The 26,889-nt window shown below is 35.2% G+C and overlaps 5 protein-coding genes across 6 annotated transcripts; 4 read left to right on the top strand and 1 right to left on the bottom strand.

The window, feature by feature from the left end:
• The first annotated feature begins 383 nt into the window (after nt 1–383).
• On the top strand, nt 384–6,035 carry LOC137835952 (tRNase Z TRZ3, mitochondrial). The gene is made up of 12 exons (XM_068644717.1): nt 384–802; nt 1,171–1,260; nt 1,388–1,432; nt 1,508–1,562; nt 1,745–1,788; nt 1,870–2,346; nt 2,525–2,790; nt 2,881–3,025; nt 3,124–3,174; nt 3,769–4,172; nt 4,248–4,902; nt 5,487–6,035. The coding sequence occupies exons 1-12, from the start codon at nt 497–499 to the stop codon at nt 5,802–5,804; spliced, it is 2,856 nt and encodes a 951-aa protein (XP_068500818.1). The 5' UTR covers nt 384–496; the 3' UTR covers nt 5,805–6,035.
• An 879-nt stretch (nt 6,036–6,914) lies between these two features.
• On the top strand, nt 6,915–9,946 carry LOC137835951 (ALA-interacting subunit 5-like). 2 transcript variants are annotated; one of them, XM_068644715.1, is made up of 8 exons: nt 6,915–7,154; nt 7,473–7,531; nt 7,619–7,693; nt 7,795–7,911; nt 8,065–8,135; nt 8,391–8,691; nt 8,795–9,084; nt 9,239–9,945. In XM_068644715.1, exons 1-8 carry the CDS (start codon nt 7,094–7,096, stop codon nt 9,294–9,296), a joined length of 1,032 nt encoding a protein of 343 aa, XP_068500816.1. In that variant the 5' UTR covers nt 6,915–7,093; the 3' UTR covers nt 9,297–9,945. The 2 variants fall into 2 exon arrangements, with proteins under 2 accessions (XP_068500816.1, XP_068500817.1); XM_068644716.1 differs by lacking the exons at nt 6,915–7,154; nt 7,619–7,693 and having other exon boundaries at nt 7,503–7,618; nt 8,058–8,135; nt 9,239–9,946.
• Nucleotides 9,947–10,850: 904 nt separating this feature from the next.
• On the top strand, nt 10,851–12,773 carry LOC137835949 (protein JINGUBANG-like). The gene is made up of 2 exons (XM_068644713.1): nt 10,851–11,771; nt 12,007–12,773. Exons 1-2 carry the CDS (start codon nt 11,166–11,168, stop codon nt 12,742–12,744), a joined length of 1,344 nt encoding a protein of 447 aa, XP_068500814.1. The 5' UTR covers nt 10,851–11,165; the 3' UTR covers nt 12,745–12,773.
• A 2,969-nt stretch (nt 12,774–15,742) lies between these two features.
• Nucleotides 15,743–19,164, top strand: LOC137835948 (uncharacterized). Its single transcript, XM_068644712.1, has 4 exons — nt 15,743–16,214; nt 17,273–17,717; nt 17,819–17,934; nt 18,588–19,164. Exons 1-4 carry the CDS (start codon nt 15,797–15,799, stop codon nt 19,001–19,003), a joined length of 1,395 nt encoding a protein of 464 aa, XP_068500813.1. The 5' UTR covers nt 15,743–15,796; the 3' UTR covers nt 19,004–19,164.
• Nucleotides 19,165–20,939: 1,775 nt separating this feature from the next.
• LOC137835947 (auxin-responsive protein IAA17-like) lies at nt 20,940–23,648 on the bottom strand. The gene is made up of 5 exons (XM_068644711.1): nt 22,847–23,648; nt 22,158–22,387; nt 21,732–21,873; nt 21,546–21,607; nt 20,940–21,246 (listed from the first exon to the last, which is right to left on the bottom strand). The coding sequence occupies exons 1-5, from the start codon at nt 23,377–23,379 to the stop codon at nt 21,209–21,211; spliced, it is 1,005 nt and encodes a 334-aa protein (XP_068500812.1). The 5' UTR covers nt 23,380–23,648; the 3' UTR covers nt 20,940–21,208.
• Between the last annotated feature and the right edge of the window lie 3,241 nt (nt 23,649–26,889).

Below are 26,889 nucleotides of genomic sequence, written 5' to 3'. Positions count from 1 at the left end.
TATTTTTCTTAAAAATAGTTTACAATCTGAGTTGAATAAATCTCTGTGACATCTAAGTCAATAATAATAGTCTATGCATTCATTCTGTTTAATAGTTATAAAGGAAATTATTAAACTATGAAAAAGTTGAATGAGTAAAACAATAAATTGTACCGTATACAACAATTCACATTGTTGTTAGACTAAGATAAAAGTAATTATATAAATTTTTTTTATTGTTGTTAAATATTTTAGGGTTTTCAGATCAGTAATTTAAATTTTTTTAAGATATATAAATAATTTAAAACTTACGTATTAATGTTTTTTTATGATAAAAAAATTGAACGTGGGTAACAATATTTATGAAAATTAACTTAAATATTGGGCTAAAAAATATATAAAATAAAGAAAAAGAAAATTGAAATTGGAAAGGAATAATGAGGGCGAGGAAGAAGGGGTAGTGGCGGTTTTGTTACGGCTAAAGCCTAAAACCCTCTTCAGATAAAGGGCTTCAACGATGGCCCAAATTTCAAAGTTTCGGAACTTTCTTCTTCTCCCTCGTCATTCTTCTTCTCCCCTCTCTCTCTCAAAACCCTCCAACTTCCAATTCCGTTCTCTCCTAACCGTTATCGCCTCCTCCAAACGACACCGTACCGTCCCTCCTCTCCGCCGGAAAAGCACGACGCCGAGACCGATGGAAGTCAAGGAGTCCAACTTCAACCGGAAAAGGGCGGAGGGCGGAGACAGCAACGACGTTTCCAGGAAGAATCTCCAACTCAAAGTTCGCAAGCTCAACCCAATCAATACCATCTCATATGTTCAGGTATCTTACTTCCTCTCTAAATTTCCCTTCCTCTCACTAGACGGTTACCTATAGCCTATTACCATAGCTCGAACACGTCTCTTAAATGTAGCCTATTACCATAGCTCGAACACGTCTCTTAAATGTTGTGTACACTGCAAACAACACACTCATAACAGACATGTATCGATGAAGCATAAAATTCAAAAGTTATTGAAAAATATATTTTTTATAAATTTTTTATTGTTAATTTATATAATTTATAATTATATAATATATGGATATCTGTTATCTATCTAGTGACTATAGGTTATCTCAGTATCCTTGTGTATCAGTGTTCATGTTTCATAGCCTGTTACACTTTTGTTATCCTCTGCTTTCAATCACAGATATTGGGAACTGGAATGGATACTCAGGATACGTCTCCTTCAGTCCTGCTTTTCTTTGACAATCAAAGGTTTATATTCAATGCTGGGGAGGTAACTCCAAACTATAATTCCTCTTTCTTTCAGCGTTCCAATTGCATTCAGTTATTCTCTTCATGTTGTCATCTGCTTTCCCATCTCTGCGTGGAGGCTTACGTTTTGTATTTAATCTTCAATTCAGGGATTGCAAAGGTTTTGCACAGAGCATAAGATTAAGTTATCAAAGGTATCATATATCTTTAGCTTCGTCTCATCAAAATATAGTTTGTTTCTTTTCTTACTTTTGTTCATCTTTCTTCAGATAGATCACATTTTTCTTTCTCGCGTCTGCTCTGAGACTGCTGGTGGCCTTCCAGGTCTGTATTGGACTGTCAATGACTTTACGGTTTTAGTCATGATCCGTGTTATATATTGCATAAAATGTGCTTTTTTTCTTTAATGATTTAGTACTTTCTTTGACGTGTAAATGGCTTCTTCATTGCTGGTTAGATTGGTGATTCAACTAGAGGGAGTACTCATAGTTTTTCTTAACTCACAGGTTTACTGCTTACTTTGGCCGGCATCGGAGAAGAAGGATTGTCCGTAAGTTGCATTTAGCTTCGTATGATCTTTTAATTTCTTCATATGTATTTTTTATAGTAAATGGTTTCTTTTAATTTGTAGCTTAATATATGGGGTCCGTCAGACCTTAAGTATTTAGTAGATGCCATGAGATCTTTTATTCCCAGTGCTGCCATGGTTCACACAAAGAGCTTTGGGCCTGTCTTCAACACCGATGGATCCACTTTGCCACGTCAAAGCAAGCTTTTGGACCCCATTGTTCTTATTAATGATGAGGTGGTCAAAATTTCAGCCATTATCCTACAACCAAATTACATTGAAGGTCAGTATCTGACAACTTCAGAAAGCTCTTCAGAAAAGAGGATGGACCATAGTCCAGATACCCTTGATTCTCCCAATGGCAGAAAACTACCTGCTGCAAAACCTGGTGATATGTCTGTAGTATATGTTTGTGAACTGCCTGAAATAAAGGGAAAATTTGATCCAGAGAAAGCTAAGGCCCTTGGGCTGAAACCTGGGCCCAAGTATCGGGAACTGCAACTTGGTAACTCGGTGAAATCTGATCACCAGAATATCATGGTTAGTCTCAAAACTCCACATTATTTATCTAAAGCAGAGTAGAAGCAATTTAGAAAAATTATTAGAATTTGGGGCACAGATTACAATCTGTCCAACACATGCTTTAGTTTATTTTAATTTGATGTTGGGCTTCCATACATTGAAAAAGTAACTGCTTTTCTGCTACAACCTACAATAGGTTCATCCAAGTGATGTCCTGGGTCCTTCTGTTCCTGGTCCCATTGTACTTCTTGTCGATTGCCCAACAGAATGCCATTCGGAAGCGTTATTGTCTGAACAATCACTTGCTAGTTATTGTGATCAAACAGACAACCTAGCACAGGCTAGTAAGATTGTCACTTGTATAATTCATCTAACTCCTGCATCTGTTGTGAGTTGTTCAAACTACCAAAAATGGATGAACAAATTCAGTTCCGCACAACATATCATGGCTGGACATGAAAAGTAAGATGCTTGTCTTTCTGGAGATTCTGTTTTCTGGTTCTCCTACCTCCATTATCAGTGATTAAACCTGGTTGCTCGTTCTCTTTGCAGGAAGAATGTAGAGATTCCTATTTTGAAAGCTAGTGCAAGAATTGCAACACGACTTAATTACTTGTGTCCTCAGTTCTTTCCAGCTCCAGGAAGTTGGTCCGTTCCTAATCATAGCTCAAAAATTGGCTCTCTTGCTTCAAGTGAGGTTTGTCTCATGATAGAAGATGAAATTTGTTTTACTAGACGAAGGTTATTTGGACATATACGAGTCAAATTAATTTGTTTGATTTGATTCCTTTGCAGTGTTCTTTTTCAGAGCTTTCTGAAGTAATTTCTGCTGAAAATCTTCTTAAGGTATGAAAGATTGATGTGGTCTGGCCACCTGGCTGTTTAACTTATTTGTTCTTGTAGAATTCAAAATAAAGCCTTTTGAGTTTGATAAACTAACTACTAACTACCGGCTCAAATAACTTTTTAAATAAACATTTACGGTGGTCCAACTTTTTGTCTTCAAAATTTTAAGGTTTTTTGGATGCTTTAGAAAGAGCATAAAATGACATTCTTCTTGTCAAGTCCTTGGAGAAAGTAGTTCATCATGGACCTGTTATTGCGAAATTTATAATAAATGTATTGAAGGAAGTTTGTAAGACTCCAATTTTTTTATGTGAAATCATTAGCACTTTCTTATCAAAGAATCTCACCTATCCTTTTTAATCGTTATCTATGATTTGACATAATTGTCTCAACGGAGCTTCTCTTAATCTTCTGACATGACCAAATCACCTTAGGAGAGTTGTTAGATCTTTTCCTTGATAGTGCTATTCCAATTATCCCTCAGATACATTTGTCAGCAGTGGTCACGTTAGGACTATAGTTACAATTAATTGATTTCTATCTTCCGTTTGCCAAGTTCATATATTGATAGATATACCACTCTCTGCTATACAGTTTACTTTGCGTCCTTATGCTCATCTTGGGTTGGATAGATCTTGTATTCCTACAAAGGTGTCTTCCTCAGAAATCATTGATGATTTACTGTCAGAGATTCCTGAGGTTTCCGAAGCAGCTAATCATGTAAGTCAGCTATGGCAAGAATGTAGTCAGACAAAGGACGACTTAATTCCTGTGGTGGATCATAAGATGATGGTTGAGGAACCATGGCTATGTGCAAATAGTATTCCTGCTTGTCTGGATAATATAAGGAGAGATGATTTGGAGATAGTTCTTCTTGGAACTGGTTCATCCCAGCCATCAAAGTACCGAAATGTGAGCTCAATATATATAAATCTTTTTTCAAAAGGAGGTTTGCTCATGGATTGCGGTGAAGGAACCTTGGGACAACTTAAAAGAAGGTAAGTCTATCCATATACTTAACATTCATTCTTCTTTTAATATGAACTATTGGTTGATGTATCCCTTGGAAACAGATATGGTGTTACTGGTGCTGATGATGCTGTGAGAACTTTAAAGTGCATTTGGATTTCACATATTCATGCTGATCACCATACAGGCTTGGCTAGGATTCTTGCTCTGCGCCGTGATTTGTTGAAGGGGGTGCCTCATGAACCAGTGGTTGTTGTTGGACCGAGGCAGCTTAAGAGATATTTAGATGCATACCAAAGACTTGAAGATTTAGATATGCTGTTTCTTGACTGCAAGCACACAACAGCAGCTTCATTGGATGCTTTTGAGGATGATTCCCAAGGAAATTCAGTTGATTCTCAGACTCTGAACAACAAGAATGGGGACGTAATTGCATCAAATGTTGATTCAACTTTGTTTGCTAGAGGATCCCGTATGCAAAGCTGTTTTAGAAGACCAGGTTGTCCTGTTGACAAAGATGTAGTTTATCCTATCCTAAAGAAACTTAAGGAGGTAATCCAGGAAGCTGGTCTAAAGGCCTTGATTAGTTTCCCCGTTGTTCATTGCCCACAGGCATTTGGTGTTGTTTTAAAAGCAGAAGAGAAGACTAACAGTGTTGGAAAACTGATACCTGGCTGGAAGATTGTATATTCTGGTGACACAAGGCCCTGCCCAGAGCTAGTAGAAGCATCTCGTGGTGCAACAGTTCTTATACACGAGGCAAGTAATTTCTTGATCTTGTTTTAGCTTTAAACGATTATTTGGCATTTGCTGGAAATATCATAAATGATGAGGAATGAGATCACTGTAGGAATTTGATACTGTGTATAAGCCACTACCGGAGAAGTATGCTGTCTTAAGTATTCTACTATTCCCTTGTTAAAGGTTAGGTGGTTGTAGTCGATTTCAAACATCAGCGATCCTAGTCATATTTCTGATCCAACAATGATAAACAAAACAAGCCAAAAATCTAGAAGCTTTTGGCCCCATGTTAAATCTTTGGCCAAACCAAAAGCCTTTCTCATTAATTAACTCTACCCTGTAGTTCCAACGCCTAGTTCTGTTTCTCAAGCTTGGATACTCTCTTAGAATAGAATTTGTATCCTTGTTTATTCTTATACAGTAAGTTACATAAGTGTTTTTTTGATCTAGAAGATTACATGTTTCTTTGATCTTTTTTATATATGAAAGTGATACTCTTATATATGATATTCTTACTTCAATTCATTCTGCAATGAATTCTTTAATCCCTAACCTAATAACTAGTGAGGCTGCGGTTAACTTGTGTCTTTTAATTGTTGCAGGCGACTTTTGAGGATGCAATGGTAGATGAGGCTATAGCAAGAAATCACAGCACCACAAACGAAGCCATAGAAATGGGACAATCTGCTAATGCATATCGAACCATACTTACCCATTTCAGCCAAAGATATCCTAAAATTCCTGTGTTCGATGAAACACACATGCATAAAACATGTATTGCATTTGACATGATGAGCATCAATGTAGCTGATTTGTCCGTGCTTCCCAAGGTTCTTCCATATTTGAAATTGCTATTCAGAAATGAAATGATGGTTGACGAGTCAGATGATGTAGTCGAAGCTGTGAATTCAGCTTCTTGACAAAATGACCCCATTCATTGTTTTATTCTTTTTTATACTTTTTTAATTATGAGTATACACATATGACAGGCCATACAAATATGGTAGCATTTGTGGTTGGATTGCCCATGCACCCAACTTCATTTTGTTTAGGGAGTAGGAACTGAGTCATTTGTTGAAACATGTGCCATAGACAATTATTTGTTCAACTTAATTTAGCATTGTATTTAACGAAATCTATTGTTTTGCCTCCATTCCATCCATTGACAAGCTCTTTATTCTCTCAATCTGATTTTCATTTTTCCCACTGATTCCTCTTCAGCAGAAGTAATATTAAAAATTGGTATTGTCTTAAATGGGACATCTGTTTGACATTTTCCTTTTTAATTACTATGCGAAAATATTTATATGGAATCAATATTTTTATTGATAAAATAAAATACGAATCAGACTATTAATTATTATTATTATTAGATTTGAGCAAATTTGTGTTTCATTTTTCTTTATTTAGATTTTAACTTTAGTTTTTATATTTATTTATTTATTTTACTACTTTTACCATTAACAGATAAGTCCTTGTGTTTTTCATTCATATATCCTTAAGATTTTAACTCAATAAGTTATTGGTTCATAAGAAATCATAAACCTAAACAAAACAAAAATACTCACTTTCAAAATTAAATTGAAAAATTCAAAACTCAACTTTGAGAAAATTATTAGAATTAAAATTGTAGTTAGTATATGGTATTCTCATATAAAAAATGGTTTTCAAATGGTTAAATTCTTACTGTAAAAAAACAATTTTTCCCCATATTTCTTTTTCTATATTGAGAAAAAGTATCCATTATGAAAGGTTATAAAACACCAAAAAAATGGATAATTAATGGCATCAATTGAATAATAAAGAAGTTTAAAAAATTATATTCCATAGAGATATATCCTTTATTACTCCTACCAAAAAAATTGCTCCTTGCCTTATCTAGTTGTTTTTTTTATATGTTAAGAAAATCATTAATTAGTTTAATTTACGTTTTAATTAAATATTTTATTATTAAAAATAAACTCTCAAGTAATTAATTGTTTGTGAAAAAAAAGTGCTATTTATTCTTATTATAGTATGTTGTAATTTTTGGGAGGATGAATGTGGAAGATGAGTTTCATTTTGAGGAGACAAATTATGCGGGGCGAACGGTAGTTGCGTCGGTGAAATTGTCCCAATCAACAACACTCATCTCATTCTGTGGTCCAACCACAACTACATTGCAGTTACTCTCTCTCTGTAACTTTTTTTCCATCTCGTCTCAACAACCATGGATATACCCGATGAAAACGACGCTACCACTTCCAACAAAACTTCCAAAAAACCCATATGTGTGTTCTTCACTTGCATTTGCTTATAATTAATTCTCTTTTAATTTGTTTTTATTTTGTGTTAACCAAGTCTATGTAAATTTCATATGCAGCTTGAAGCAATGGTACATTCAAAAAATAAAAAAGTAACAATTGGCCAAACCTTTGTTATGATGCTTTGTTTGGAATTAGAATTAAACATTTTTTTTTCAACGCTTTGTTTAGTTATTTGTACCCAATTGCTCAAGTGCTAACTTTGCACCAAAATCTGGCAATTTCATGTAGAAATTTGTGTTTGAAGTAATTGTTGCTAATAATCTTTATTTTGTTTTCTTGTAGATACAGAATTCTCACAACAAGATCTTCCTGCATGGAAACCAATTCTAACACCGGGATGGGTACGGCGTTCAACGCAAACTTGCCCAGTTCTGATTTGCAAATGTTCTTCTAACAATTGATTGGCGATTTTATATTTGTTTTCTCAGGTTATTGCCACATTTTTTGTCGTTGGAGTCATATTCATCCCCATTGGTCTTGCTACTGTGTTTTCATCAGAGAGTGTAACATCTCGTATAATATAACATACTTACATAGTGTGAAATGGATTTGGTGCCGAAGCTGAATGTTTGATTGATACATTAAGAAATACTGATGCATGCAGGTGGAGGAAGTTGTATTACAATATGATGAGAGTTGCCTTCCTACCTCACATGCCAACGATGCAGTGGCTTATATTCAAAGCGATTCCACCAACAAGACCTGCGTCACCAAATGGACTGTTAGTGCACTTCCTCTGCAATAAGACATGTTCAATTTTGTGGAACAAACTTCTCTAACCTATTTGGGGCCAGAGAGTTTTTTTCTTTTCCTTTACAATTTTCCTGTTTACAGTTCTTCCTTTGATTTAAACAGTTTTGTTTTAAGTTTACAGGTTGAGCATAGAATGGAAGCTCCTGTTTATGTCTATTATCAGCTAGATAACTACTATCAGAACCATCGCAGGTATTGTATGTACATTTTGCAGAAAAATCTTCTTCCTTATTTCTGTATAAAATTTCATACAAGGCCTTATTTGGGCATAATTTAAATTTATGGAAACTCGTATGTATAATCATCTCCATTCAGTGAGAGTGTTCAAATCAGCAAGAACTCGTTGCAGGAAAAGTTATTAGCAGCATGTTCTTTATTGATTAATATTTTTCTCAAAAGTGAATGAGGAATTCATTATGATGACATGGTTTTGGGTGATTGTTGAAGATATGTGAAGAGTAGAAACGACAAGCAACTTTGGAGCAAGGCAAATGAGGGGGAAACACTCAATTGTTATCCTGAAGACAAGACAAATGAAAAAGAGACAATTGTTCCCTGCGGCCTCATTGCATGGAGTATGTTCAATGACACATACAAATTTGTGTCCAACAACAAGAACTTGACGGTCAACAGAAAGAACATTGCATGGGGGAGTGACCGAAGGTCCAGATTTGGGTCTGATGTTTATCCTAAAAATTTTCAGAACAGAGATTTGATTGGGGGTGGACGCCTCAATGAGAGTATACCCGTAAACGCATATATTTACTCCTTTTAATTATTACCCTGCTTTGCATTTTTCCTTTTCTTTAACCTGTGTGTTGTGTTATGGCATGCATTCGTGCATGCACCAGTTGAACGAGCAAGAGGATCTCATAGTTTGGATGCGAACTGCTGCACTACCCACATTCAGAAAACTATATGGGAAGATAGAGGTTGACCTTGAAATGAAAGATGAGATAGAAATAGTAATAGAAAACAATTATAACACATACATGTTTGGAGGGACAAAGAAGGTGGTCCTCTCAACCACATCTCTGATGGGAGGAAGAAATCCCTTTGTGGGGACCGCATACCTTTCTGTTGGTGGTCTATCCTTGTTCTGTACTATAATCTTCATACTTCTCTATGTCATCAAGCCAAGGTAATAATATCATATGCCCCCATCATCTGTTATAGTTTATATGGATCTACCCTTATTTTAGTTATGTGCAAAGATCATGATTTTGCATTAGCAGTTTCCAATTATACCACAAACTGGTAATTTCAAACTTGATTTTTGGTGATGTTAATTGCAGACCTATTGGGGATCCATCCTACTTGTCTTGGAACAAAAATCCAGTGGGTATCAAATGACAAGCCATGATTCATCTTTCACTCTGGGACGAGGCTTCTTTGTTTGCTCTTGATTACTTTACCCTCTTGAAGCTCAGTGTACATAAACGTTTCTCTTTCTTTTTTATAATTTCGCTCTGTTCATACTTCTGTTGAAAAACAGGGTTACAGGTACTTTAGATTTGAGTAACGAGGTTAAGCATGGCCCTAATACTAGTTTTTTTTTTTTATATAAATAAAGGACCAAGCTTAAATTTTAGTAAAACATTGATTATATTTTGTATATGTAATGATTTAGCAGAAGGACAGTTATGAGAATTAAATAACGAGTGAAGTAGTTTGATATTTAGTCTATTCAATATGGAATAAATATGCGAAAATGAGTTAAATATTATAATTTCTCATTAACAGATCAAAATCCATGGGCAGTCTATACTTTGACATAGAAACTAATTTTCATTTAAAAATCTATTATATTACAAATTAATAATGTTTATAAATATAATATTATCTCGTGATAGATTAGTTGTTTAACAATACTTCCATTTTCAAACTTAAAAAAAAAAAACAAGGAGTGCCAGCCAAAAAAGTACACAACAGAGAAAATGACCAACAAGTTTCATGATCAAGATACACCCACCCCCAGTTAACTGGTTGAAGTTCCAGGCTAATGATGATAGATACTCTGTTGTGGTAAATTTTATGTCAGTGACAGTGGGTGAATTTTCCTGTAAAAGCAAGAGGGTCTTACAAAAAATTTGTGGAATGTATATGGACTTCCACAACCACTGCCATCTATTTGTGTTTCTGCACATTTATTTGTTCTTTTCCTCTGCAATTGCCTAACCAAATTTAAGTGAAAATTATGATGTCAAATTCCAGACAGTTTGGTGAGGCATTTTATGATGGGAACTTGAAGGAATTCCTATAATAGAACATCCAATTAATGTCATAGGTGAGGTGACTCAGCACAAAGTTTCGAGAAAAAAGCATATGTCCTTCTCTCTTAATTCTCTTCAAATTCTTATTTCCCTCAAATGACCATCTCTTCCATGTAGTAGGTGCCAAACCTTTCATTTATCACATTCACATGCTTATACCTCAAATTTCAACAAAATTAAAGAAACTTATTACCAACACCCCATCCCACTTTCCATTTACTCGCTATCGTATTTTCCTGCACCAAAAACTTCACATCAACTCTGCCACACCCTCTTGTACAATTTTGATTAGTTAAGTACCAGTTTCACAAATTAAGTCATTTCAGAATTCTAATCCTACATTAACAAACATCTCAAAACACTTATTTGTTAATGGATTGGATGATGAATTAATTGGTTTTTGTTCTTTATAATTGCAATGTTTGAGAGATCAATAGCATTCTAAAAAGACACTTACTGCTACAGTCTTTATTATTAGACAGAAACGTATTGAAATCACTTTTTCAGTAAAATAAAAGATGGATAAAAAGAGACTAAAACTATTAGTAATGTGGGACAAAACTGCATTCATGTAATAAAAATCCAAATTGCAGAATTATGAGTTAAGGCAAAGAAAAGAAACACGATCTGCATGAAAGTTGTTAACAGAGGTGGAGTAAACCAACAAGTAATGCAGCATCTAACAAAGTATATGTCCAAGGCCTGCCAATGTACCAATGCTTCTCAGTAATTTAAAGCGTAAAAGTGCACTGTATATACATTTTCTGTTCATTTTCAACCATTGCAATAAACGAAGTAATAGCCAACATCTACCACCCTCCAATCCATAACCCCATCACACTTCACACCACACCAACTTCATTCACAACACATAACCACAAAGCCACCACTGATCTTTCTTTTGGGTCGTGAGGAAGAGAAGATCAATGATCTTCTACCTCATCGATCAATGGACGAATCCAACTCACCCCATCCCAATGCTTCCTTTGCTTTTAGATCCACAACCACACCCTCAACTCCTCAGAACAACTTCTCCAGAAGCCGTTCTACCAAAGAAACACCTTTCTCAAACTTTCTTCACTCCCCACCACGCCTCTCTTGCCCCACTCTTTCTCGCAGCCTCCAAAACTCTCCCCTTTCCTCTCCTCTTCATCCTCATCACTTCTCTCCCCCACGCTCCCCTCCTTCTCCTACCAAACTCTCCGATTCTGACCCTCAAACCACTTACCACTGTGCCTCTTCTGTCCTCAGAAACGATGGCCAGATCCTCTCCATCGCCTTCTCCTCAAACGGCTTGGTCTACACTGGCTCTGACTCCAACCTCGTCAGAGTGTGGAAGCTCCCTGAGTTCACCGAATGTGGGCAACTCAGGACCAAGGCTTGCAGGGTGGTGGCTCTCGAAGTCTCCAATGACACGGTCTACGCAGCCTATGGTGATGGCAAGATAAGGGTGTGGAGAAGAACTTGGGATAAGGTGCTGAAGCATGTTCGATTGGCTACCATCCCCAAGACACTCGGCTATGTCCGCAGCTACATCGCCGGAAAAGACAAGACAGTAAGTATCTGCTACCTTTGTCAGTGTTTTTAACTGCCCACGTGCTTCAACCGTCTCTCGTACCACATTAAAAATGCTGTTTTTAATATTGCCTTATCTTAGTGACTCCTCAGCTGTAACAACAGAAGCATTTACAACGGTTTTCCTGCTGGCGAGTTATCAGAAAAGATAAAAACCAATTACTATATTGTTCAAACTAAGAGCTGAAACAGTTAACTTTGTCCATCATTAACAGATGCACAAGGGGATAATCACGTCAATGGCAATCAACACAGCAGAAGACATTTTATACACAGCTTCACTGGACAAAACGGTGAAAGTGTGGCGAATCTCAGACCTGAAGTGCATAGAGACCATAAAGGCTCACCCTGAACCAATAAACGCCATGATTGTGGCTGATGATGGGGTCCTGTACACAGCCTCGGATGATGCCACAGTGAAGGTTTGGCGTAGAAATTTTTGCAGCCATGACCAGCCTCATTCTCTGACGGTAACCTTGCACGCCAAGTACTCCCCCGTGAAGGCCCTAACACTAACCCCAGATGCTGGAATTTTGTACGGTGGGTGCACTGATGGGTACATACACTACTGGCTAAAGGGGTGGTTTGCAGGGCAGTTACAGTATGGAGGGTCAATCCAAGGGCACACTCATGCAGTGATGTGTCTGGCCAGTGTGGCGAAATATGTGGTGAGTGGGTCAGCTGACTCAACGAGCAGGGTTTGGGGCAGAGAACAAGATGGGCAACACACATGTCTTGCAGTTCTGGTGGGTCACAGAGGACCAATTAGGTGTGTGACAGCATTCGTAGGAGGAAGATTGGTGGAAGATAATGAAGATAGTTGTACGATCTGCACTGGGAGTCTTGATGGGGTCCTGAAGGTGTGGCGTGTCACTCACAAGAATCTTAATAATCATTCTTCATCCCCACCTGGGGCTCCCACCAAGTATTTTGAACTCTACAAGCCTCTTTGATCAATATTACTATCACTCTTCTTCTTCTTCTTCTTCTTCTTCTTTGCATTCTTCACACAACTACTAATTTACCTGTGTCCACTTTCTTCTCATGTAACTCACCATTTTTGTACACTCATTAGGGTAAGAGAATAAAGTGTTTTTGAAAATATAAACTAAAAGTTGAAATGACAAAAGGGAAAGAATACTGTAGTGAGAAAATGCAAGGAATCAAGCTTCTTAAATTTTGAAAGAAAAAAAATAGATATTTCTTATATTCTGATTCCATTTCCTTTCTGGAAATGTCTCATGTTTTTGCTATATGGTGATGTCTTCTGTTTTGGGTACTGATTTCTTGGTGGAAAATGTTGTTAGTGCTGGTCCTCACTAATTAATTGTAATAAATCTACTAATATTAGACTTTTATTTTTAATTTTGTTATTATGGTGTTAGAATGAAGTTTAGTATATGTAGTTATTCATGTTTGAGGGTTCTAGGCCCAGTGTCCCACAATATATATCAAAATTCCTTGATTTCACTTTTACTTGTTTTTTTAGGAAAAAAAAATTCCTCTTAACCCATTATTCAAAAGAATAAAAATGAAACATTCACTTTTTTTTTTTGTATCGCTAACAGATTGAGAACTAATATGAATCCAATATTTGAGTATGTCAGTATCTTTCTGCACTCCTACATTTTTCTTTCTGCACCCCACAATTTCGGGATCTGGGAGTGTGCTACGGATTCATCAATCCAGAAGTGAATCATGTTGCATTCCGGATGAGGGGGTGTTTCAGAAGCAAAGTTTGTATAAATTATTGATTTCTAAATTGCTGAATCCGGAAGCCTAGTTTTTATTACGAATTGGTGGATCCGGAATGATTTTTTTCAATTATGGATTTCTGAATCCGAAATACATATTTTGAATTACGGATTGGTGGATCCGGAATGGTTTTTCCAATTATGGATGTTTTGCATTTTTTTATTTTGGATTAACACTATTATTCATGTACTACCGGAAGCATCAATCCGGGAGATTACCGGATGCGCCAATCCGAAAATTTACCGGATCTCATAATCTGGAATACAAAAAAAAAAATGTACAATTTATATAGGATACTTTTGTCTCTGCGCAACCCTGTAGGGGTGCAGGAAGCAAAATGTAGGGGTGCAGGAAGAAACTGCCTTTGAGTATTGCAACAACTTTTTTATTTTTTTGTTTATTGAAAAAAAAAAGTTTTTATGATGTAATAAGAAGAGAGAAATGGTGCATATTAGTTGGGTAAGTACATATGCGCAATCAAATAATTAAAAGTAGCACATAGAATCAGAATCATAGAGACACTTTTTCTTAAAAAAAGAAGCTAAATTTGATAAAAGAATAACATGTTTTAAAAATTAACGACCGACAACATTAATCAAAGAAGCCAAATAATTTAGAAATGCAGTTTGGTTTGTTAGAAACAGAAGAACAAGTAATTGTACAGAGATTAGAGCGAAAAATACATGAAAAGAGCTACAAAGTGTGTTCTTGGTAGAAGAAGAATCTATTGAGCATGCGTTGTAATTGTGCTGTGTGGTTGCGTTTCTAAGGCGCTGTTTGGATTATGAGCTCTCCACCTTTTCAGTGACCGGCAAACGCCGAAACATAGCAAACGCAAAACGCAGAGAATTGAAACGGAGACCAAAGCTGACAGAAGATAGGCTACGAAGGAATTGGAGCGTTTGCATCCAAACAGAGCTCCCAAACACACCATGGGATAATTGGAATACGCTATGTGTATTGAAGAAGAAGAATTTATAACGGTTTGGGTTCCTTTGCAATTTGTTTTAGTATTCTTGCCTTTGCTCACCATTGTTTTCGTCCCTTCTTTATCAAATAAGGAATAAATCAAAGTACTATGCTTTCACTATTTGTATTCCTACAAATTCTGCCACAATTTTTTTTATTCAAACTAATTAAAAATTTGATTTTGATTTTAATTTTTCAATAATTTCTAATTACATTGCATAGAACACAACATATGAGACTCAGACACGTGTACTAAATGGTGTATCTGTGTCACATATTGGACATTGATCATCGTAACTGTGTGTTCGTCGGATATGGATATTCATACGACATTTATCGATAAATTGTTCAATTAAAAAAATATTTGTTGAAAACTGACAATTCTAACCGGTTCTAACCCAGATTTAAAAAGAAAAAATACATCAATTTTTTAAAAACTCAAACTTATTATTTAAATTTTTATTATCATTACAAAAATAAGAAACAAATCTTTTTGAACCAGTTCGAAGAAACATCTTTCCGTATCAATTTATATAATTTATAATTGTACAATGTTCCTGTTAGGAGATGAGACCTAGAAAACTATTGAAGTATTCGTTTTCCTCCTTCGGTCGGGCAGGTCGCTAGGGCTTCACTGGAATCCTTCCCACCTTCGTGCTTCTCCTTCGTCTCTCGGTCTCGGATGAATGCTAAATGAGGAGGTACCTGCAGAAGACACTTCGACGCTCAAGTCAGTAAAGCGGGTGATCGGCACTCGGGTAGGTGCACAGTAATAAATGACATACATTTCTCTTTGGAATATGTGCTATTTATATTATTTTAATGGACTTACCTTATTAGGTCTAATTAGTGGAATGAATCACACTTAGAGTTGTATTACCTAATCCTTAATGATAGTTTAACTTCACTAACCTTGATTTTAGCGTTAATAGTTATACGTGTCGGTCGGCCTGACCATGTATGGTGTCTTGGCCAGCTCAGCCAGACAGACTGAAACACATCAGCGTATGTCTCGGTCATCTCAGATAAAAAGACCGAGACACGTCATGATGTCAGTCGACCATACCAATACATATAATATAAAGATTTGTATCCATCATCTTTTCCACGTATTTTCGTATATTATTCATATACGTGTCTACAAAACATGAATCTGACGTTAGTGATTTGTTTTAGAAAAATGGTATTATTTAATTTTTGAAAAGGACTAATAAGTAAAAGCGAGGGAGTGTGTGAGAAAAAGGTTATTAAAATAAGTAAGAAAAAAAAGAAAGAATAAGAATGTCATCTCCTCGACCAGCCTCACAGGCACAGAGCCCCACCCCAACGCACCGCCATCCCAATCTCTCCGCCCCCTCAATGTTGGAGCGCACGCTCTCCTCCCGCCGCGTTAGCCCCTACGCCGAAGGCGACGCCGAAGCTGGCGGTGGCGCCGATGAATCCAAGACCAAAAAGCACCAACACATTTTATTCCGTCTCACCACCCGAGCCTCCAATTACCTCGCCCGAATCGCCGGTTCCGGTTCCTTCTACCTCCCTTGCATCGTCGTCTCCCTCTTCCTCTTCTTCTCCCTCTCATTCCTCTTCACCTCGCGCGGCTTCGTCTGCATCTCCTCCTCCTACAGCCCCGTCTCTCGCACTTCCTTCTTCGACTTCGACGGCCTCGACTCCGATTTCGGAGCCCTCGGCGTGCCCTGCTGTAAGTCTCTTTGCGCTGATCTGATCTCTTCTTTCGCCGTTTTTTCCGTTTCGTTTGGAGCCTGGGGGAAGTAGTTCTTGCTTCCGAGATGTGAAAGATAAGAAGTAAATAAATGAAATTAAATGCTGCGTTAATTTTCTAGTTCCGGTTCCGGATCCTTGAATTGATTGTGTTGTTCTTTAATTCTCTGTTCTGGATCATAGTACTGACGAATTCCAATCCGTGGGGAAGTGTATGCTAAACTTCCCAGCTGTTCACAGGTTGTAATGTAGTTGTGCTTTCATTGAATTATCAATTCTGCTAACCATTGGTCTTAAGTTAAATCCTTAAGAAATCAATAAAAGGAATGTTGTTACGAATAAATGTTGTAATTTCCAATAAAACGTTTCCTTATTACATCTTAGAATTTTGAATTTTTCACCCACTTAACACAATTTTTACCGCATCACTTTAGGATCTCTAACTCAGTCCCTCACTCAGGACTTCAATTTGCGAGTGATATGATAATGTCCCGATATTCGGTGGCCCAATGTGCTCTACGTCAACTATTAAGACAGACATTTATACTATTTTAAAATTTAAATCTAAGTGTAAATCACTCTCAAAAAACTAACTTATGAAGTGAGGGTTGTTCTTCACTTATAAACACATCAGTAGTCAATGTGGTATCTCCACTATAGCTTCCTACAAATCTTTCTATATTTTTTCTAATAAAAAAATAGAAATAAAGGAGTAAATGCATTTAATGTCTTAGAAATATGAACAACATTCAATACTGACTACAGAAAAGGAGGAGGAGGATTAGGTGGGTGATGTAGGAGAACAAGGGGATTTCGAATTATGCCATTGTTATTAGGTAACAGAAATTTGTAAAGTGTTTGTCGCCAAAATAATATTTTATGAACAAGCATGTCCTTTTGAACACTCTGGAATTGGGAGTGAAATGTTGATTTTTAATGTTAACGCTGTTAGTTTCAAATTGTTACTTTTAATTTTGAAATCATGAACTCGTGCAATTGAATTGTTGTTGGATACTTATAAGCTTATCCTTGGTAAAGGCAGATCGAAACATGGTAAAACTGTGGAATGGACATCAAAAGATTTGCTCAAGGGGCTAGAGGAGTTTGTTCCTGTATATGAAACCCGGCCAATCAAGAACAACATGTATGGGATGGGGTTTGACCACAGCTTTGGCCTTTGGTTTATTGCCCACTGGCTGAAGCCAGATCTGATGATCGAGAGTGGTGCTTTCAAGGGACATTCAACTTGGGTTTTGCGGCAGGCTATGCCAGACACTCCAATTATTTCTCTTTCGCCTAGGCATCCTGAAAAGTACCTGAAAAAGGGACCGGCCTATGTTGATGGGAATTGCACATATTATGCTGGAAAGGACTTTGTGGATTTTGGAAGTGTTGACTGGCCCAAAGTGATGAAAAATCACGGGATTTTGGACCTTAGTAGGGTTCTTATATTTTTTGATGACCATCAGAATGAATTGAAAAGGTGACTTACAGTATCTTTGAGAAGCAAAATTTTATAGTTGAGGATTTCTGATGAGACTGTTATTGATTAGTATTATCATATTTTATATATGTCCTGGGCAGAATTGAACAAGCTTTGAAAGCTGGGTTTCATCATCTTGTCTTTGAGGATAATTATGACACTGGTACTGGTGATCATTATTCATTAAGACAGATATGTGATCAATCTTATATTAGAGGTATGTAAACTCTCACTTTCTAGAATTGTTATACTTCATTTTATTTGTTTCAATAAGGATTATGTAACTCGTGTTGTAGACACTCATCAGTGTTGGGTTTCCTCTTGACTTATTTACAAAGTCTAGATATGTTTCAATTATCTATTATTGATGGTTTTTGGCTAGACTAATTAAATATTTAACTTGAAGGGCTGAGATGTTCTATTAGATAAATTGAGGGCTTAGAAACACAAGATAATTCGGGAAAGCAGCAGAAAATGTGGAATTGTATCCTAGAGTTATTACTAGAAAAGTGATTGCTATACTAAAAAACTTTCTCAAATTATGGTTTTGGTTACAAAATTTTTGCAATGTTGCTTTAGTAAGGGCACCATCCAGTTGGAAAGTATTTCGTTGGTGTAAAAAAAATCATAAAACATAATAAATATACAATTGCAACTATGCAAATCCAAATTAAAAACCATTTCTTAGACATTGCTGAAATAAAAAAGTTGTAAATCGTTGTCATGGTAAATTACTTTCTATTATTTATATATATAACACTATCAAATCTCATTACTTTTTAAAAATGATTCATAAAGAGAACAATTTCCCTCCTTGGTCCTAGTTCCATATATAGAAATTCACTTTTATTTTTCTCTTTTTGATCTTAGGTGGGGGGCACAGTTGCTTTGAAGACAGTGATGAAGCTAGGATCAGGTCAAAGAGGAAGAAACTATGGGAGAAAGCAGTTGATATTGAAGAACTGTGTGGGCCAGGTGAGGCATGGTGGGGAGTTAGAGGCCATATGCGGGATAATTTTAATCATAGTAATAAGCCACTATCTTATGCACAACATTTCCAGAATAGCCGGTATGTTGAATCTATTCTTGATGTTTACTGGGAACTACCTCCGGTTGCTGGTCCTTCCCTCACCCATCAGACCAGGTATGATCCTGCTCGTGCACCCACTCCTATTGTTGAAGATGGTCGGTATGGCTTGTTCCAAAGGCTAGGTTTGGCCAACCTTGACAAATCTGTATTTAATGGATACACTCAGATGGTTTATTTACAGATATCTGAACATTAATTTAGAGTTGCCTAGACAAGGATATGATATAGTAGAAGGAAGTTTTGTACCTGTATTATGCATGAATAGATTCTTCTGCCTGATTTGGCTTAAGATGTAGTTTTCTTAATTCTTCTTGTCCGTTTACTTCTGAAAATTAAAGTTAAGTTATCCTTACTCAATGATGGATTCTTTCTAATTTGGTTTTGTCACTTGTTCACGTAAGTTGGTTGCCATTGTTCTCATTGGTCGGAACTTACTTTACCAATTTCTAGGCCGTCATATGAGTAAATCTAACTTTTGTACGTTTGTTTTATATCCAATTTTCATAGTAAAATCCTAAGAAGCATAAACGCCTTTTTGAAACTGTATGTCACAATTCCGACACGAATGCATCTTCAACGTGTGTGGTTCTCTCTTTCTTCTTCTTCTTCTTCTTCATGTTTACTCCTTTGCAGCGTCTAACCAAACACTATTTGTCGTCGAACAACCACCGGTTTCTCTTTCTTTTTCATGTTTACTCCGTTGCAAGACACTGTCCTTTTGAACCAGTCACTATCTGTTGTTGAACCACCACACATTCCATCGTCAAACTACCACTCTTTGGCGTATATTCCGTCTTCCGTTGTAATCTTCTTTGATCATACAAACATTATTCTCTTTGCTTATAAAAACATTATTCTCATAAACCAACCTACGTCGAACCAGCCAACCAACCAGTGTGTTGTTCTTGAACTAATTAGTGGGATGTTAAGACCACATGTAGATCTTGTGGTAGATAAGTCAGCCATTGTAGCTTCCCAATTAATCTTCTGTAGCTAGCAAGATCTTGAATGATGCAATGGCCCTCATCCTGAGGCAGCTTAGCCCTTGATCGATAATATATGTGATGGATAAGATAAGAGATATTATAAATCTTTTTCTTTTACAAAACTAGTGTAATTTGAGTCGAATATTATGTAATTGAGCAAAGTTTTAAACATAATGGGATTTGGCAAATCATGTTTGAAAGTAAAATTTCAAAACTTTTCATCAACTGCATATTTCTCAAGTTAGAATGATTTTAAATCTATCTCTTAGCTAAATAAGACAACTTAACCCTTGTATCATTAACTTTCTGTTGGTCATAGAAATTCTTTCTATCAAAACTTTATTATTTTTGTTTCTAACCTGTTCATTAAGATAACACTATTACAGTCAATTAGCATTTGAGATATTATTCACTTTAAATCTTGAAATTTTATCACGATTTTGTACTTAAAAGATATATAAGAATTAAGGAAAGAATATATATTTAAATTGTTTTTAACCTTGATTTCTAAGAGACGTTGGATTATTGGTTGTATTGAAACAAATCTTCGAGTAGAAAATTAAAGGAATGAGGATTTGTATTTGAAATCATTTTTTCATTCTCCAAATGACTTAAATTAGTTAAGATGAGTTCCCTTTAAAACTTAGAGTTTCATCATAATTTTGTCCTTTTAAGACATAAAGGTGTAAAACTGAAGAATATTGATTATCGTGTAAAACTAAAGAATGTTGATTATTAAAACATTGACCCTCTATACAAGAATAAAAACATTGACCCCTTTAATCATCAATTGGATCAAGCACGTAAAGAAGTTCAATAAAGACTTTAGTGGAAATAATAAGTTTTTCTGTTAATTAATGATATGAAAATATTTACATGTGTATGACAATTAAATTTCTAACCTCTTGATTAAAGTTGCGAGAAATTAGAAGCCAAAGCCCATAGATGGAGTATTAAACAATTTATGACAACGTAGCAGTAATACGCAGATGTGGTCGTAGTTTCTGAAAGATTGGTGAACCACGCGAGGGCACGTCTCATAAGCCGAAGAGGTACGTTTATTACCATTTTAATATCGAAATACAAATGTTTAGTATGTATATTTAAAGCAAATACATGAAGAAAATTCAGAATAGATATAGGGAATGAAAAACACAACAAACAATTATTTTATACAGCAACTAGAATCCAAAGATGCACAAAACAGAAAAACAAACAAAATATGTGTATATATTTTCTGGATGTCTCCAGTTGAATTCTACTGATAAAAGTTGTCATGAGTATTAATGCACAAAAACTGAGACACTGAATAACATATGCTTTTGATTTTGAACAGAATCATACAGTGGAAAGCCTTTGTATGTTTTTATATGCTTCAGTTAATACCCCGCTTTGGTATAACGGGTTTTGCTGCATTAGTTTTGGCTTCTAGATTTCTCCATGGTCCTTGGAGCTGCAATCAAGACAATTCAGAACATCTTTTAGGCAATTTTGCATTCCAATATATGATGAAAAGATTATATGTTTGCAGAGGAGTATGAGCATAAACACAACTAAAACAAATCTCAACACAACATTTAACTAGCTAACAAAAATTCTTCTATTATTTTCAATCAGTTGTGCCCATAATATGCAGGAATTCATCCAAGAGAATAGCTGTACAACCTGCTCAGAAGAGCCTAGAGTTTAAACTTCAAAACTGGAAATTAGTGCACATGTAAATGCATGCTTTAAAAAAGAAAAAAGACATACCTAGCCCAATTGCCTCAGAGCCTTTCATGATCCTTAGTCTCCGACATGAATCAGTGAACATCCTGCATTAACAAAGGAGAATTTTAACAAGTTCAACCACTGTACTATCAGAATTGAAAAAAAACAAAATTATACCAAAGCATGATTATAAAAATTATAATCATGGCAAGAGGAGAAATAACTTACTCCCAAGGAACATCACCCACAAGCATCCAGTCTCCATCTTTATCTTCATATGTAAGAACATATTCAGATCCATGAAGAAGATCCCTCAAAGAGCTCTCACTTAGTCCATCTTTCCCAGGAAGTCCAGGAGAATTGCATTGACCTAATTTTATGAATAAGAAAATGTTAGGGTGCAAAGTGGTTATGCAGAATTTCAAAAGGGAAATATTATGGCTAAAGAAGTAGCTTACGCTCTTTCTTGCCTGGTAAACTACACAAATGTTAAAATTTCATTATTGATATTTAGCATACAGATTTTAGTGTTAATCAATTCGTTACAGATACTATAAGCCTTTAAAAGTCGAACTAAGAAACATACAAAAAAGGGTCTGTGAAAAATGAAAATAAGTAGCTAAGGAGAGAGTTTAAAGAAGGTAGAGGTAGTACCTATGGTAAAGCAGCTGAACATCTTCTCAAGAGCTGAAGAAAGTTCCATGTAGTTGTTATAGGTTTTGAGATCAATCTTTCTAAGATAAGGGGCACCATCCATACTGACTTTTACATAGAGACAACCAAAACCAGGTTTTCCCTCGCCTTCATCATTGTTTTTTGCCAAATTAGATGCCATCGTGTTCTTTCGGAAAGATCGAATTGGGGGCCACCCCACAACTTGTGCCCTGTTCCAAAGTGTTCATTTTCATTAGCACCAACCAAAACTTTCCCACAAAGGAAAAAATTCATCAGCCACTTCACGTTTTGCATTAGAAACAACATCTAACTGAACACAGGGACTCAAAATATGAAAACTTCTAATCACACAGTTTGTTTACAAAAGCTTTAAAACCACATCTGGCAGAGGGAAAGTTCAATATGTTTTTTTTATCATAGGTATAAGAGAGTCTAACAGAATTAATACCAAATTTCAAAAGGCTAATCTCTCGTTCATGCTTGCCAATTCAAATCCTCCATGAGAAGGTAAAACAAGTTATTGCACAGACAATTCTAGCTTCACGGATTGCTATATCTTTCAACAAAACCAAGACATGTAACTCAAGCTATTTTAAGCAAAAAGCAAAACATGTGGATTAGAAAACAGAGAAATAATACAAACACAAGAAGGATGCAAACAAGCATACTTGGCATCAGGAGCACTGGCATGAGCATTTGTTGCAGCAACCTGGTCATTATTTTCCTGAACCGGTTTGTCAGATTGAGGAACTGCACCAACCTCTTTGATGGAGGTGTTATTAGTTTGAGTGTCTAAACCAATAAGAAGCTTCCCAACAATGCCCCCTCTGGGAGAGAACAAAGCAGCTCCTTGAGATCCATCAGTGACAGAAGAACCCCTTTTCCCAGAAGAAGTGTCAATAGCGTCAGAGAAGCCCCTCTTAGCCCCAGCCTTCAAAGGGCTCGCAACTGAACAAACATTATGCTTGTTCTGCAACTCTGTTCCAAAAAGACAGAGTCCAGCACCAGATTTTCTCTCTGGGGACTTGCAACCAGGGAGACCAAGCCTCAGCTCTGTCTCCTTCAAGTTGAGTGATGAGGTTTTAGCATCCACAGAAGATGATGATGATGAAGAAGAAGAAGAAGATAGTTTGTCAGAAGCTCCGTCCATTGACGGTTTCTCTGCCAAGCCTATGTAATCCTGTTCCAATGCTCTAGACATGAAAAACAGAAGATGAAAGTATCCCAAATATGCAACGTGGAGTATACTGTATGGTATATACTCTATATGTAGATAAATTTACGAAACAACAGAGAATTTTGAAGCAAGTCAGAAGCTTGAACAACAGCAGTTATGGTGTGATACTGACAGCAAGTGGCAGAAGCTGGTTTTGTTGATGCACAGAACAACATTCGCTGCTCTTTTTCTGGTCAACTTTTTCCTCTGCAGTGCCACAATAAAAAGGAAAACAAAACCGTTTTTTTCTCTTTTTTTTTTCTTTTCTAAAGGGTGTTTTTATTTATTTTTATTATTATTTATTATTATTAGTAGTAGTATAAGGATTTGGAGCGACAGTGGAAGAGGAGAGTGAAATAAAGAAAAAAAAGTGGAATTAATAATTATTATAAGGTGGAAGTGTGTGCGGTTAAAGAGGAACAGTGGCGGTGCAATTCATCCACGCGCGTATCCTACTCTAATAATTGTGAAGATCCGAAAGTGGGAAGATGAGATCGGACGGTGTAGATCACACGATAGGGTTGTTAGGGGACAAAACGGGGTTCAGTTGTTGGCCATCGCGTTCACTTTCTTTTTGTTTTTCTTTTTGTTTTTGTTTTTTCACACACCAAAACCTTTTTCATATCATTTCATAAATTAAAATGTCTTTTCTGTCTCTCTCTCTCATGGAAACATTATGTTTCTTTATTTTTCTTATTTTTACCTTTTATAATCAATTATAAGAGTATATGAGAGATTCTAATATTTTTTTAAAACCTTATTTTTATTTTTTATTTTTTATTTATTTATTTATTTATTTCTGTGTACCACTAACTGCTAACAAACTGACCCCAAATCATTAGTCTTCCTACCTAGGTTTGACCAAAACTCAACTCTCGCCCAATTTTACTTAATTACTTTTTAAAAAATATATATTAATATTGCTTTTAAATTTGTTTACTTAAATAAAATAATGTTTAATTGTTATATATTATAAATGTAAAACATTTCAAACTAATTATTATGCAAAATAATAAACTTATCATAATGTCACAATGACTGTAATTTGTTTATAGTAAGAATATTTTACATCATTTGCGAATTTTATTAAATTTTATAACGATTTTATAAACAGAGTCTAAACATGTTTATGCCGTGAAAAAAATCAGCCAAAACTGTTTTTGAGCATGACTTTGAATTAATTATTTCTTTTATTTATCGTTTAAGTTGATATATATATATATATATATATTAATGAAATGATTAATTTTTAAAAAAAATAGTTTAAAATAATATTATGTTGACTAAAATACCTTCTTTACTATGGAAGTAGTCAACAGATATATTGCCTAGTGTATTACGGATTAAAATTTGGAATATTAATAAAGGTGTTATTGAATTAAAAAAAGTACTTAATACTTCATGATATTCTAAAGTGACAAATTAATAATTCAAGATAGAAAAAAATTAAAATGAGGCAGATATAATATTATAAAGATAAGCATACTTGCATGCATATATTATGTGATTGAATAATAGTATAAAAAAAACTTACACTCTTCATACATTTTAATTAAATTTAGTTAAGATAAAGATAATTTATTTGCTACCAATGAAATTAAATTTTTTTCTTAAAAACTCTGTTTAACGTATAATGATGCAAAAATACATTTACGCTCCGTTTGAAAAAGAAGAAGAAAATTAAATGAACTAAAAGTAAAAAAATAAAATAATTTTATTTCTTATTAATACTCTTATTATTTCGTTTTATTCTTATAATAAAAAAACATCTATGAGTTTTTTTTTAATTTTCAAACGAATTTTTTTAAAATCTTTTACGCCATATCAATTAGGCTAAAAACATAGTTAATTATTTAGTCAGCAATATATTTTTTATTTATGTGTATGTTATCTTTTCTCCTTTTTAAAGTATTTTATGCTTATATTAGATTTCAAGTCAATCTTCATTTATACTCATTTATATATTATTTTTTATTTTATATATTTTTTTATTAGAAAATAAATTTTAGATCTAATTCAATCTTGTAAAACTGACTGAAAAAATAAATTTGCACTCACTTATATATATTATGAAATCGATACAAAATCTTCCATACCTTTCATCATATAAATTATGTTTATGGTAAACTTTCTTTATGCATAAACTTTGAAGATAAAGAAATGAAGTGCTAATAATTATATAATTTGTGAAAAAATAAAGAAGGAAAAAAAGTAGCATAGGCATGATTGAAGAATTGGTTAACTGAAAAAGCAAGAAGTATCTAATATTGTCCAAAATTGAGGTTGATAGTGTCCTCCACACCCACCATAATAAGGTATTAATTTTAGAAACCTAACAAATTTGTGTGTGTAAAGCAGAAAGAAGCAGCTATTATTTCCATCAATTATTAGTTTCCACCACTCAAAACTTGTTTCTTTTTAAGTTAATTGAATTGAAGACTTGGTACATTGCACACACATGGATTCTGCCCCACTTATGACTACATTTAATCAATTTTTCCTACTTCCTATACTTGTACATCTCTCAACTTTTAACTAACAAACATCTTACATGCACTTCGCCAAAAAAGAGCAATGTATTTATTTATGATAAATATCTCAAGTACTTGCATTAATCTCACAATATCCTATATTCACTTTTCTTTTCTCAACTTTTTCAATCACATCTCATAACTGTTTATGTATTACTTCAATATTGTCTTCCAAATTTAAACGGACATAGATAAAAAGGAGAATTGTATTATTTCTACAACGCACTTTTAGGACACTTTTTTTTCCTTTATGTTTGTGTAGCATTGATCTTACCTAATACCTTTTTTTTTTCTCTTTATGTTTCATATTTTGTTTTCCATTTTATTATATAAAAAAACATATAAATATTGTTCTTCAATGTGATTGGAATCAAGAGAACTATTGTCTTCTTTTTCGGTCGGTCGATCGGTCTACCATTTCTCCTTTTCTCTAGAAATGGTCGCCTCCTCCTTCTTGCACTTCTCCACTCCTGTCTCCATGAACTCCTCACTCGGATGGTACCTGCAAAAAACACTCAAACGTTCGAGTGAGAATTTAGTGTTCAACATTCGATGCTATTAGTACTAGATGATCACGTACCTGGTTTTTGGAATTTGTGCCTATTTGTATTATTATCATGCACCCTTTGTTATTGGACCGGATTAGAGTTTTCAATCATGATTAAGAGTGTTATATCTGTATGGAGTAGGGGGCCCAAGAAATACTTGTCCGCTGGGTACACAATTTGTTGACTTGTCGGTTGTCTTCGAGTTTCTTCAAGATTCTTTCTTTCTCTGTAGACGCTCCGCTGGTCGAGGTACCTGTGATTGCACTCCGACGTTCAAGTCAGTGCTAGGATTAAGGTGAGTTCTTGTGAGATATTGAAAAACGTACCTATCTCCACCTCAGGAGTTCTACTTATAGGTTGACTTATGGACCCCCTTCTGTGTGGGCTGGATAGCCCGTTCATAACAAACATGCGTA

Source organism: Phaseolus vulgaris, chromosome 5 (assembly GCF_000499845.2).
Source record: "Phaseolus vulgaris cultivar G19833 chromosome 5, P. vulgaris v2.0, whole genome shotgun sequence".
Classification (NCBI taxonomy): Eukaryota; Viridiplantae; Streptophyta; class Magnoliopsida; order Fabales; family Fabaceae; genus Phaseolus; species Phaseolus vulgaris.
This window is presented reverse-complemented; position numbering and strand designations above follow the sequence as displayed.